The following is a 15,288-nucleotide window of genomic DNA, read 5'->3' on the forward strand; positions in this document are numbered from 1 at the left end:
ATGGGCAAAGGGACAGGTGGTAAGTACCTGGTACGGTTATGATGGGTTTTTTTGTTGTTATTGTTTTGACCTTTTGTTCTACCAGCAGTGATTTAATAGATGGGTCTACTAGATCTAGTGAAAGTTAGCTGTTTTTTTCTTCAGCGCTTTACTGTGCTTACGACACTTTTAGGTCGTTTCAGCGCCAGTCACCAGTAAAAAAGAAAGAAATGGGTGTCCAAAAATTCTAACAAGCAAAAAGCACACGAGAAAAAGTAAAGCAACGAGGAATGGTTCAAATAGGGAACAGATGTAGACTCAGAGAGCACATTATCGGAATACTAAGTTTGATATCACCTGAAAGTCTTATCCAGACAAAGTGCCGGTCCCCACTAAGAGGAACACACTCAAATGTTTATAAATGATGATTGTTAAAGCAAAAATATAACAGTTCACAATAGAGAGATGATATGCAAGGAGAAAATATCATCTCCCAAAACTATATCTATCCATCCCAGCTAAGGACTGCAACCAGGGCCAGGACGAAACCAAGTAATCTCATTCCAAGACAAAAACAGAAAGCAAGTTGGGGGAAAGATATAAGGGAATAGAAGACACAGTAAGTGCCTCCCTGCCCACTATGGTAGGACAAAGACCACACTCAGTAATAAAATATGTGTTTTATTTATTATCCTGTCTTATGATAAAAGAGAGACTCGTCTTTGTAAATATACTGGCACTAAAAATCTGCCTTATCACTTTTATCACTTTTTGACACAATCACAAGGGGAAAATGAGAATAGGAAAGTAAGATAAAAAAAAAGGCGTTCTAAATCTAACTATTAGGTCTCCTTTAAGAACAGAAAATGTTTAAAAACAGGTTTGATAATGTTTTTGTTGCCCAAGGGTATTGTTTTTTAACCAAGAGTTTGTATTGTTGTACCAGTTTTTAAAAAATCCCACCGGTATAAGTAAAATATAAGTATATTATATATTTTAAACTAGGCATGCTGTCAAAAAGAATAAATAAAATCATTGAATGATATCATCAGACAGAAAAGAAAATAAGCAATGGCATGGAATGGTAAGAATAATTTTTATTATAAAGATTATTTTTCAATAACATGGTAAGGCTTAGTAGGTTATGTTGTTCAACCTATGTAGCAAAAACACGCTTTGAGACTCGTATCTATTTTTTAAAAAAAATCTAAATACTGTATGCAAATGAAATTTTACACGAGCAATCACATTTCTTCATGGATTTTGCTTGCAAACATTCAGGTAGGAGAAATTGAGACTGAGTTCATAGTTTATTTTAATCTTAAGCAAAAGTTTGCGATAAAACTAAAATAAATCACCTTATGTACAGCACAGTGGATTGGTCAATAAGCATGAGGACTTTCAGTTAAAAATTATTTCAAAGTCATTCTTTCTTGTTGATCTAATGCATAAAAAAAAAAAAGAAAAAGAAAAGAAGACGAAGAAGAAAAGAAAGTGCAGTAGAATCCAGATAAAGCCAACACCACCGAACCAAAAAGATTAGTTGACTTTAAGCAAGGTTGATTTTATCCATTCTCAATGAAACACAGATAAAGAAGCAGAAAATTTGGGACCAATTTATAAGAGGTATTGACTTTAAGCAAAAGTTGACGTTAAGAGTGTTGACTTCATGTGGACTCCACTGTACAGCAATGGATTTGAAGGAAACAATTATTAAGTCCAGAATCATAGCTATGGTAATTACCCGGTCTATTCACCAAATCAAACAAAAACACTGAGATGATTAGGTTTGTGCATAATTGTATATGAAATACAATTACTGGGAGTAGGTTGAAAATCTTAATGTGCTGAATAAATATTTGCAACTGAATGTGTTATTTTATTATAATAATATATTTAAAGCAAGTAAAAGAGTTAAGATGTAGAATGCTTGATCAAAGCTGTTACAAAGTTACAAAAAAAAATATTTTGTTTTAAGTCATGGGTTCTTTAAACAATTGTGTACAATTTCACTGGGATATAATGCGTATTTTGTAGATACGAACCTCAAAACTTTCACAAGCATCATGATAGGGACAATATAAATATAAGTACAAAATTTGTAACAAGAAAAAGTAATCAAACATTGTTATAATATGTACATCCAACGATGGACTGTAGTGTAAACCATGTTTAGAAAACTCAACAGAAGACTAGGTAAAGACAAGAATTACTTTTCCCATTTAGCAATCTTTTTCTCACGGATAAACTTTCCTCTGGGACTGTCAATGCTAGGAGGTAAAGTGGCACAGTAAGTTGGAGTTTCCGCACCTGAAAGAATATATGAAAGATACAGCTGAATTTGTGTGGCTATGTGGTCAAGTGGTACAACACTCGCTTTCGGATCAGAAGTTCGAGCCTCGCTCGTCGCATAGTTGAGTCCTTGGTAAAGGCTCTTTACTCACATTCTCTCACCATACTCAGGTGTAAAATGAGTACCTGGCCGTTAACAGAGTTGTCTCTGTCCGGAAAAATTATAATATCGCCTGACTGGCGTCATGTCATTAAAAAAGGTGGACTGCTCTGCAATTCTCACTCCATTAAATATTGCATAAAGACTGGATTACATGTTTATCAATTGGCACATTGCGCTTCACCAAGGAACCAAGAGGATAAGTAAGTACAGTGCAAACCCCTGGTTACTGTATCATAAATAATAATAATAATAAAAATAATAATAAAAACCCCAAAAACACACACAAAAAACCCTAAAAATAAATAAAAAAAATAATAATAATGATAATAATAATAATAATAATAATAATATAATAATAATAATAATAATAATAATAATAATAATAATAATAATAATAATAATAATAAATAATAATAATGATAATAATAATAATAATAATAATAATAATTTTTATTGTCCAACACATGGTAATTCATGTGAGATAAACAGTTTGATTTTATGTTTTTAAGGGTTTTATGGCGCTTGCAACACATTTATGTCATATCAGCGTCAGTAAAAAGTAAGAAAATGAGATAAATATATAAATATTAGATAAATAAATATTACAGGGTATAATAACAGAGAGATGAATTACAAGACAAAAAAATATCATGATCTCCCAAAACTATAATTATACATTTGACTGTGTTTCCATCCCAGCCAGGGTATCCGGCCAAAGTCCACAAATAAACTCTTCAACTTGAACATTTAATATAGATAGAACGAAGTTGACGTCACTCAGGTCTTTGTTATTGTTTTTGCCATCTGCGTTTATGAGTAATTCTCACGAAACTGTATTAACCAGACTATAAACGTTCAAAGTTACATAGTTTTGTGTGTTGGTCCCTTATACTTCCGGATGACAATGTTGTGAGCTTCTTAGCCAAGCGCATACTATCTATATACAACAAAAATTATTACATATACTTGCGATCAAAAGAAAGTATACATCGTTACTTTTTTATCCGTTGACTTAGGCTAATGATTTTCCACTGAGTTGTTTACCATTAGCCTTTCTGTGTACCGATAGTCAATGTTTTTGTTTTTGACCTGAAATTCGTTCACCACGTCGTGTACGTGCTAAAATAACCTTTTAGCCCCTTACTGTGGACAGGAAGTGTGTAGATTAATTTTTTTGTCATCAGTGTCTTCTTGAACTATCTTCACGGCAGGAAAACACAATACAAAATACCATCCATTAATCTACGCCATGTCAAGCTGGACAGTCTGTGACCTATGTCGCAAGAATGTTTAATATCACAAGGAGAAGTGTATATTCCTTAGTGGAAATAACACAAACGATAAGGGACCGAAATCGAATGGCAGACCACGAGTAACAACACAAGGTGAGGACCGTTTTATACGCACCCTACAGCTACGGGATTGTTTTAGGACGGCGACTGAAACTGCGCTGGAATTCCCATGTACACAAATTAGTAGACACACTGTTCGTTGCAGACTTAGAGAGCATGACATTATCGCAAACGTACGTTGATGCGACAACTTCTTAGAGCACATCACCGGCTGGCCTGTCTTCAGTGGGCCCGTGCTCATCTGCGCTGGACAATGCATGCTTGGTCATTTGTTCTCTTCTCAGATGAATCACGCTTTGTGCTTGGAAGAAATGACGAGAGATTACGTTGTTACCGAAGATCACATGAGTGATTTCACGATTCTTGTATCTTGGAATCCCCAAACAGAGGATATGGACAAGTGATGTGGGGTGGAATAAGCAGAGACTATAGGACACCTCGAGTCCAAGTAAACGCATCCCTAACCGGTGCAAGGTACATCCAGCACATTTTACAACCCCATGTTATTCCATCTTTTTAATGAACATCCTAAATTTTCACTTTCACACAACAATGCACCATCCCACTGAGCTATTGTAAAAATGGATTTTATAGCAGCAAATAATGTTAACGTTATCAGCCTGTGGCCTGCATTATCCCCCAATCTAAATCCGGTAGAACATAATCAGCCGCCAAGTCCGTTCATTAGACCCGCAAAATGAATAATAACTGTTCCACGCCATAAGAACAGCTTGGGATAACATTCTTCAACACCAGCTGGCCAGATTGACCAATTCCATGCGTAGGGGATGCAATGCTGTGATTGGAGCGAACGTGGGACATACTCGTTACTGATTGAATTAGATTCACCTTCACTTCAAATGAAATGAACGCAAGTAATTTTATTAAAACATCATTGTTTGTCAAAATTATAGTGACTTGTTACTTGTGACTTGTTACTTCCCTTTTTGAAGATCATGTTTTTAAAAGTCTATGTTTCATACAAGATCAACCATAAACGTTACAAAATCTGACAAAATGAAAGATAAATGATAGTACTATGATTACACATAGGCTTTAAATAAACCAGAACAATATTTCATACCAATTCTGTAGGTAAAACTAGTGTATACTTTATTTTGATCACTAGTATATATGCAGAAATGTATAATATCAACATTGATAGTTTTATCAGACCTGTTTACTTTAAAATCTAAAAATTCTTAGTTTATAGTAGAGAAAAATAGTAGTTCCAATAGTTAACTCTATATATCAACAATTTACCCTCACAGGGATTAAATATCACTTCAAAATCCTTAAAATACTGTTGTGTGAAATCAACTTTCAATTTCAATAAGTTTTAATGCCTTAGAGATGCTCATGAAGTTCTTAATATTGGAGCCAAAATTTCGCAATTATATCAAATTCTAGTGGTAGTAGGGGGGTCTGGTTTTATTGTATTACGCATGCAATGCAATAAGGGAAATCAAATAAAACATGAAAAGTTCAACTTGTAGATTTTGTCTTTTGTTACAATATATCTAGAGTTGATTTAGAGTATAAAGCCTTCAGTAAATTTGGAATAGCATTTGGCCAGAATGTGGTGGTGAACATTACAAAGGGAGTAACAAGTTACCATTCAGCAGGCCATCTGAGGATACTGTAAACAGCAGGGCTATTCTTTTTGTCTAGTTTGTCTATTACTTACTAATTGCAAGACAATGAACACAATAACATTGTTTTTTTTTTTTTTTGCTTTTGTTTTAAGGTTTTACGGCAAATTTAGGTCATTGCAGCGCCAGTAAAAATGAATTATATGGGATTGAAATTTTTTTTAAAAAATCTAGATTACAATTAAAGCACACAAGAAAAGGGGAATGGTACAAATAGGGAACAGATGTAGATTCCAAGAGCTTGCCATCAATGTACTGTGTTTAAATCACCTAAAAGTCTCATCAAGACACAAGCACAGGATCTAATTAAGAGGAACGCACTCAAAGGCATACATTATACATTCAAAACAACAAATATAACAATACATAACGAGAGATGATTTACAAGGAAAAAAATATCATCTCCCAAAACTAACACGATGCATTTGACTGTTTCCTCTCAACCAAGGACTCTGAACAAGGCCAATACAATACCAAGTAATCCCTTTCCAAGACAAAGACAGAAAGCAAGTCGGATACAGATATCAGATATAGGGGATAGAAGACACAGCATGATCTCCTGACCACCATGGGAGGTCAAAGACCTCACCCAGACAATAAGATTAAGCGGCATTCAACATAATAGAGTGCTCTTCAAAAGCTGATTGCAAGATTTTTGGTTAAAATTTGATTATGGTTGAGATTGCAAGGCAACATAAGCCCCCCCCCCCCCACCCCCCTCTCCTCCCAAATAAAAGCGGATTGGTAAGATGCATTTTGAACTACACTGTTGGAGGGGGAAGGTATATAAATTGTTACAAAGGAAAATTAAGAGGGAAATTGAACCTCAGTCCCAAAAGATCACTCTTATCGAGATTGAAGTTTATGAAAATATTTACTATACTCTTTCTGTGGTCTTCTAATTGCTTAAAACCATAAAAGGGATAATTGTTACAGTGAATGACATAATCAGTCGGATGGTGAAAAGGTTTGAACTGAGATATTTCCAAGTTTAGAAGGTCAATTTTTATTTAAAAAATGAGTTTGAACTGAGATATTTCCATGTTTAGAAGGTCAATTTTTATTTTAAAAATGAGTTCTTGTCATAAAATATCAAATCAGCTATTTTTGTACATCTTCGGGAAACATCAAAGCTTAAATTCAATTCTAAATAATTTTTACAGCTAGTCAAGTTGAAAAAGTATGAAATTTGAGAAAAGTTCAAGGAAATTAAACATCTGTCCGAAAAGATCACTCTTATCGAGATTGAAGTTTATGAAAATATTTACTATACTCTTTCTGTGGTCTTCTATTTGCTTAAAACCATAAAAGGGATAATTGTTACAGTGAATGACATAATCAGTCGGATGGTGAAAAGGTTTGAACTGAGATATTTCCAAGTTTAGAAGGTCAATTTTTATTAAGAAATGAGTTCTTGTCATAAAATATTAAATCAGCTATTTTTGTACATCTTCGGGAAATATCAAAGCTTAATTTCAATTCTAAATAATTTTTACAGCTGGTCAAGTTGAAAAAGTATGAAATTTGAGAAAAGTTCAAGGATACCTCTGACCATAACTTCATGAAAAATCAACTGATTTAATTCAAATAAAGATTAAAATGCTCTGGGGAACATATTCTTTAAGAAAATGAAGAAAGGAAAAAAAAGGCAAATCCAAAATTTTCACCTTCCGACTGATTAAGTCATGCATTGAAACAATTGTTTATTCCTATGCTTTTAGGATTTTCAATCAGTTTTCTCTGATCCCTAAATGCCAGTTTAGACCAATTATTTTTTTTACTTTAGTCGAGTCAAATTAGTTAAATGAAGGAATTGAATGATAAAGAATAATAAGGACAAAAATTTGGGATATTCGAATGAGTTCAATGAAACCGAATGTTCGAGGAAACCGTACACGAGTATATTTTAAAATGCGTTTATGCAAATGCCTGCGTTTGAGGGAGAAAGGAGGGAGAAAGGAGGGGGGGGGGGGGGGGGGGGGGGGGGGGAAGGAGGTGTTTTTTTTGTTTGTTTGTTGCTTTAGGTCTCTTCCAACACAATTGAGGTTATATGAGAGACCGCTGAAACAAAAAAAACAAGCAATCTAACAAAAATAGTACAAATGTCAATCACAAGCATAACCTAAAGATATCATAAGCTAAATTATAAATAACCAAGAACAAACAGGCAGAGGATTTACAGGAAAAAAAATATCCCCTGTCAAAAATACAATCACAAACCAAAGAAGCAGGATAGGCTAGTAAAGAGAAGAAGAAACGACATCACTATCGGATCGTACACCCATGCTAACATCATAGGTATATGATTCAAGGGTGATGCTCCCATCCAACCACCCGCGTCAGTGATTAGTTTTTTATGGAAGATGTGGCAGGTTTGCTACTTTAAAAAAAAAGCAAAAAAAAAAGCAAAAAAAAAAAACAATCATGGGTTCTCACTCGTGATGTGGAAAATAAAGTTATACGAACCATGACTACCAACACCAAACTATACCCACCTTCATCAATGGTTAAGTGCCCTTGACCACTAGTCATATCTGTATCTACATAGCCTGGAGAACACTGAGTAGGGAGCAAGAGAAAGTAAAAAGCTGAAATAAAATCCAAGACACGCTCTACAATAACTAATCCCTTCACCCACCTTGGTCGATGGTCAAAGGCCCTTTGTGGCTAGTCATATCTGTGTCTACATAACCTGGACAACACTGGGATAAAAGGAAATATATATAAATATATAAAAACAGATAATGTCACTTGCAGGCAAATCAAATTATTAAAGATGTTTAGGAAATTCAATCTTACTGTTATCACTCTCTGCTGATCCGAATGCTTCAAATTTGAAATCTTTCATACGGATGGATGATAGTGAAAGTTGTGTCGCAAATGACACCTTATTTCTTAGAAATTTCGAGATCAAGATATAAAAATCTTGTTAGTCACCTACGCTAAATTGTGCAGCTATGTGGTCTAGAGGTATGATTGGAAGGATTCAGGGTTCAAATCCTGGTCTGAATGGTGCATAGTTGAGTCCTTGGAAAAGGCTCTTTACTTGCTTTCTCTCACCGTACTCAGGTGTAAAATGAGTACCAGGCTGTGAACAGTGTTGTGCTTGTCTGAAAAAACTTGTAATATCATCCTACATGTTTAGTGTTACTGTTGGTTGGGGACTCATTGTAAAGCGCTTTGAGCATGTTTAGTGGATATTTGCACTATATAAATTCTTAAGTTATAACTGTTAATACCGTGATAATCCACTATCTCATTGCATCTTACTTGGTGTGTCTTTAGCAACTGTTAGCCAACACCTCCGTATTCCTCATAGCAAGTCATAGTACATTTGCTACCTAACTAAAGTGGTGGAATCCCTAAGGTTGCTGTTCTTTTCTTCTTACTGTCTGTCTCGCCATTTATTTTGTATATTGTTTAATGACTACTATCTAGAAACAGTTGAGCAAATTGCCAGGGGTTGTAGTTAATTGGGATAAAGTAATACAGCCATTGGAGGTTGCCTTGACACTGCCCCACTTACAGAGGAATCTCCAAAATCTGCAGACATTTTTTTTTCACTATACACTAATGTATACCAAGATGAATGTGGAAAGGAAGAGATGTTATGGTTTTTTTTTTTTTTTTTTTGTTTGTTGCTTTAGGTCTCTTCCAACACAATTGAGGTTATATGAGAGACCGCTGAAACAAAAAAACAAGCAATCTAACAAAAATAGTACAAATGTAAATCAAAATCATAACCTAAAGATATCATAAGCTAAATTATAAATAACCAAGAACAAACAGGCAGAAGATTTACAGAAAAAAAATATCCCCTGTCAAAAATACAATCACAAACCAAAGAAGCAGGATAGGCTAGTAAAAAGAAGAAGAAACGACATCACTATCGGATCGTACACCCATGAGAACATCATAGGTATATGATTCAAGGGTGATGCTCCCATCCAACCACCCGCATGTTATGGTTTGAACCGTGGTCCTGATAGCTCCTGCTCCACTTGCAATCAAAGGGATAGATGTTTGATGAAGTTGAGATTTTTTTTCTTCTTCTTCCCCCCACAATTTAGCATAGATAGGTGACTAACTTACTAAGATCTATATTTCTTGATCTCGAAATTTCTAAGAAATAAGGTGTCATTTGCGACACAACTTTCACTATCATCCATCCGTATGAAAGATTTGAAATCTGAAGCATTCGGTTAGTCAACAACATGGATTATGCTAAACAATGATCAGACTCAAATTGTGACACAAAACAATAGAGAGGATGGGGCTGTCATTTGATACAACTTTCGGGGCTAAATAATAATGAAACGTTTTTTCTTCAATTTTACTTTCAAAAAAATATTTTTGAGAGGTTAACTCCCTCAAACACAATTGAAAGTTATACCAAAAGAAATATCTGTCTTTCGCAGTTATTTTAGTACCACTTGTGAAAAAATACGGTCATTGGCGTACTCAAGCCTCCATGGAGATGCCAAAGGGGCATAATTTGGCTGTTTAAACAGAGTAATTTCTGATGAAAGGTGTGCCCAGGTAAATATATTTCACCAGTATTTCCAGAAACACTATCCCAACAAAATATTTTTAGAAAGGAGAAGAATAGCATTTTTATGCTGTGCTATTAATATGTTCCAAGCAAGCTCAATTATGAAGCAAATACTGTCAGTTATAAAAGAAGTATATTTCGAGAGAAAGGAATCATATGATTTGGAGTAACTTATACAGTGTAACCCTGATGTAATGACATCCGTTATAGCGACATTCCCTGTATAACGACATGGTACTCAGGTCCCATTTTATTTTACTATATATCATAAGTAATAAAAACCCCTCTATAGCGACGTACATTTCAGCAAAACCCTGTATAACGACATTTCTGGTCCGACAAACCTTGAAGGTGTTTGTCTACCATGAAATTGTTCGTAACTATTACAAGTGGTATCTTCCATTCTATGTATGTTGTCTACTCGTAATAAGCCCAGAGCTAGTTCTTATTGTAGCCAATGAAAACGCTTCTTTTTCAGCCAATCAATAGTCACATTTGTACAACACCGCAGCCAATCAGAAGGCTCGCCTTTCACCAATCAGAAGGCTCGCCTTTCACCCAATGAATGCTTGTGTCAGGTCAACACTGGACTATTTATAAATCCTTTGTCCACTCTCCATTCATTGCCGGTCCCAAGCCGGATAAACTACAGAGGGAAAATGAAAAAGTATACATTCACTACACAAGACCCAAAACACCTCCTGATATACACACATAGGAAACCTCTCTGTAACGACATCCCTCTATAACGACACGTTTTCCCGGTCCGACGATGTCGTTATATCGAGGTTGCACTGTATATTCTTAAGTTATAAGTGTTAATACCGTGATAATCCACTATCTCATTGCATCTTACTTGGTGTGTCTTTAGCAACTGTTAGCCAACACCTCCGTATTCCTCATCGCAAGTCATAGTACATTTGCTTATATATATATAAATAAAACTGAATTACAGAAATTTCAAAATATGAATCAAACTTTAAAATAAGTTCCATAAATCTTAATGTTGACAAAAATGTATACCATCTTATTTTCACAGAAAAACAATATTTCTTTCTCACCCTTTCATATGGCAAGTGGACACATAAAACCCCGAAGTCATCTGACATCATACATTGAAATGTAAAGTTTTTGTGCTGAATATAAATACCATTTTAATCCATAGTACCGATAAATATAACAGTATATTTTTATCAGTCAATAGATGATATCAAAGGCAAAGAAAGCAATTACAAATACATTGAGAGAAACGGTATTTCTATTATTAGGAGTTTGATAGAGCTTGCAACACACTCAGCATCAGATGATAAGAATTACAACATCCTAATGATAATTGCACTGTTAATCCTAATAATAAAAATAATTAAATGACTTACAGAATTTACGACAATGTCATCTGCCCCTTGCTTGTCCAGTTCTCTTTGTTGTATGATGGACATGACTGTCACTCCAACCTTAGACATGCCATAAGAATTATTAGCAAAACCGGCAGCTTCATGTTTGCCTTCCTTGGCGGCCCTGAGATAGAAAGGTTTTTAAAGTGTTACCAGCAATTTAATGGAATAGTAAAAGTGGTGGAATTTCGTACTTCAGTTAAGTCTCAAACGATCGCCCCCCCTCCCACCACCACTAAAAGATGAGAAATACACTTTGTAAATAAATCAGTATCAAGATTCAAATGTAAAAAAAAGAAAAAAAATATCAACTTTGGACCATGAACAAACCTGTCTTGCATTTTTTAAAAAATAAATCATGATATTAACATATTCCTACTAGTTTATTTGGAAAGGGGGTATGCTGTGTGTGGCAAGATGTAATGTGAATTGTTATAAATCTAAAAACTTATCGTAAATTCTATTTTTATTTATACTAATGATTCATGAGCAACAAATGCAAATCAGTTATAAACTACTTTTATAGCACAGAGAGGTTTCTGATCATTTTTTTTTTTGGTTATTATATACAATATTGCACTTAGAACATATTCATATTTCTTTTTTTTAAAATTTGCTTTCCTCTGTTCTTATGATTGATTACTATATTATGTAATGAATAAAAACTCATAGAAAATTTTTCTTTTAAATCTGTCGGACAATGGTAAAAAAAACTTTCATCATTTCTAGAACCTCTAGGCAAAATAATATAAGACCACGATTAATTGAAACTATTTTGTATATTACATGGGTCTCAAATCAGAATGTTCAAAAAGGAGGAACATTTCGCATTTTTTCACATGAGTGCACACTTTATCAGAAATAAAGTGGAGCAATATGCAAACATATTTTTTTATGAGAGGCAGGACATTTTTTTTGACAAGCTTTATAACAAACCCCAGGTACACGTTTTCCTCAAATAAAGTACAGCAAATACTCTGCAGTCTCGTTTTCTTTACCTTGGCAAGCTTTTCATTTTTCACAATTTGGGACAGATTTCTCTCTTTTAATAAAATGTTTTTTCAGTCAGGTCCTCATGAACAAAAGGAGAAAATAAGATGAGATAGGCATCAGACATGTTCTAAAAGTTAGAAGAAACATCATAGACACAGAGCCATCTGTGGGGCACATATGTGACATCGTGCGACGGTTTGATGTGGAAGGTACACTTTGGACATTTTGATTTTGACCTTTTGGAATTTCTGAATAGATTAATCTTTTCTCTTTAATTTGACACCTGTTTCATTGATGTACCATAATTTTTGGCCGAGTTATACAACAATGAAATTGGGAGATTCCTGCAAATCTCAGATCCAAAATTCAGAGAAATTTGCACACATCACCATAGCAACGGCATGTTATATTTAAGCTATCATAATGAAAGTTGGCATGCTTTGTATATAGCATGTGAGTAACATCTGCGTCAATTTATTTTTGATTCACTCCATCAGTTTTTACACAGCACTTGTTTGTTTAATGACGATATTTTTGTAAATTGACTCTTGAGTGATAAGCCAAACAAACAGCACACATACTTTAATCCATTTCAACAGTGCAAGGTTTATTTAAAGTTAGATGTGATATCGGGACTATTTCACAAGATCTGCAATTCTGGAAAGTCTTCACAAAATTAACTGGCGAAAGTAGCCAAGGCATTACAGTCAATTGACTGAAAAGCGAAAGGCTGTGAGTCAGTGAAACAATCTAACACTTCAAACTTGAAACAAAGGAATGAAAATAGTGTCAGCTCAATATTTTATCTCACTCAATTGATGTGTTCAAATTGGATGGAGCTATTGGCGGGGGGGGGGGGGTATATTATATATTCAAGCGATTATCATTCTTACTTGATAAACTGATTAATGAGGGATTCCAGCTCTTCCATTGTAATGTTGGGATCAACAAATCGAGTTTTTATTTGATCAGAACATTTTGCAAGGGCAAACTGCGATGCCATACTAGAAACATTGCAAACTCTGAAAAAGAAAATAATGAAAAATTATAGAAACATCTCAAAAAATGAATGACATTCAAGAGTTTACAAAATAATTTTGACAACAAATTTATACAAGGTCAATCATAAATATTGCAGAAAGATTAATGAATAAAAATATAGGAAAAAGAAAAAAAATTGTGTTTGGGGTAAAAATAAACACATATCTGATTGTTTCCCGTTTAAGGAATAATCCCAGTTATGGAAAAGACAAAATCAAATGATTCCAAAAAGGTACGTGCAGGGGGCAGCAGATATTAACGGATAAAGAAAACATTAGTGATTGGACATATGATTAAATTGGAAAAAGAACTATGACATCATTGCATGAGATGTTTCACTAAATTCATCCACAAACCTGGCATGGGGCCGTAACAAAGGAAAAAGAACTCTGCAGGCATCTAGTGTAGCAAAAAAGTTACATTTGTTGGTCACCTCAGCTTGTTCAGAGAAAGGTGCTGTTGACGCAGCCTAGAGATATTGAATGATTGAAATTTGTGAAATACAGTCAAATTAAGTTATCACAATGTTTATTTTTGAAAACGATTTTGAGACAGTGGAAGAAGCAACAGAAAAATGTAGGCTATATACCAATTGCCCTTAAAAATGTTGATAAAATCAAAACGAATGAATTAACAAAAATAAACTGTAACACAATAGAAAACACACTTCCTCATTTATTGGCTAATATTTCATTTCAAGATAATAAACGACGTGGGACTATTATAGCACATTTTTGAAATGTCATCCTTTTCAAGTAAGCACAATTACACCTGCAAAATAACATTTACATAGCTGCCATTTTTTCAAAAATAAAATAAGGAACGCTCATTATTTGGCCCAAGATGAGGGGACGACATGTGCCACCCCCCCCCCCCCCCCCCCCCCCTTCATCGAATCGCAACATATAAAAGTCAGCCTTTTTAATTACTATTACTAACACTAACAAGTTTGAGATAACAGAGGCCAGTCCAAATGTTGCTAAATTACCAGCAAATTTGAATCGTTAAAATGACACTTTTCACAATGAGATCAAAATTTCAGAACAGACAATATAAAGAAAGAATTCAACTGCCTCAACTTTGATAAGGACCAATACACAAGAAGCACAATTGTAAAATAAATGAAATAACTTCGGATGGTTAGAAATGCATAACTGCCAACCTGGTACATCACTGAGAGGGCGTTTTGGGGTAAAAATTAGGTGAGTTCAGATAAAAAGTAGGCGATTGTATATATGTTTTCTTTCATGCAACATAATGCTCTTTAAGTAGTACACAATAATAGTAGTTATAGTAAAATGCACCTCTAAATATTAGAGAATTCCTACTTCTTTACTTTGACAAGATAAACACACCTAAAAATGGAGTATACTTATTTTTCTTGAACCTAAACCGTTACAAAAGCTTGCTTGAAAAAAAAAAAAATTAAAATCAGATGAAGATGTTTTTTAAAGGGATTAAATTTATATATTTCATAAATTAATAAAGGGAAATAATCATTGTCATGTTTAATCTATATAAGCAATTGATTTTCTGATTGAATACCTTCCAATCAAAGATGTGGATTTAATTTTATTCTTAATTAAAATAATATTTGTAACAAATAGTGAAAGTATCAATACTGTCTTAGAATATTCAAAGTATATCGAGGCTAACATCCATATTTTATGCAAATCTCCAATACATTATGAAAGGTTTGAGTAATATACAGGCGTCATATAAACGAATGGAACTTTTTTAATTGTTGAAAATCATTTATGATAGAGGCATAATTCAAATTAAAGAGCTACACAAATGGGGATTATGCTCTCACTGGACACCAATAATAATAATAATAATAATAACAATAATAGTAGTAATAATAGTAATA

The 15,288-nt window shown here is 34.0% G+C and overlaps 1 protein-coding gene across 4 annotated transcripts in view; it reads right to left on the reverse strand.

Annotated features, from left to right (window-relative positions):
* Window positions 1–1,056: 1,056 nt before the first annotated feature.
* The window catches only part of LOC144970111 (carbonyl reductase [NADPH] 1-like), a 33,009-nt gene continuing 18,777 nt past the window's right edge, over window positions 1,057–15,288 (reverse strand). The window contains exons 4-8 of one of the 4 annotated variants that reach the window (XR_013644904.1): window positions 13,775–13,887; window positions 13,271–13,399; window positions 11,367–11,508; window positions 7,934–8,140; window positions 1,057–2,289 (exon numbers count right to left, since the gene is read on the reverse strand). Coding sequence is in view for 2 of the 4 variants with exons in the window: in XM_078909346.1 (XP_078765472.1) it covers window positions 2,189–2,289; window positions 8,077–8,140; window positions 11,367–11,508; window positions 13,271–13,399; window positions 13,775–13,887 (549 nt within the window). In the remaining 2 variants the exon portion in view is untranslated. Of the gene's footprint in view, window positions 2,290–7,933; window positions 8,141–9,404; window positions 10,161–10,785; window positions 11,509–13,270; window positions 13,400–13,774; window positions 13,888–15,288 lie in introns of those variants that run through there. The other 3 variants (XM_078909346.1, XM_078909347.1, XR_013644905.1) reach the window with 3 other exon arrangements.

Source organism: Berghia stephanieae, chromosome 4 (assembly GCF_034508935.2).
Source record: "Berghia stephanieae isolate SIO BIC M18660-M18661 chromosome 4, UCSD_Bste_1.3, whole genome shotgun sequence".
Classification (NCBI taxonomy): Eukaryota; Metazoa; Mollusca; class Gastropoda; order Nudibranchia; family Aeolidiidae; genus Berghia; species Berghia stephanieae.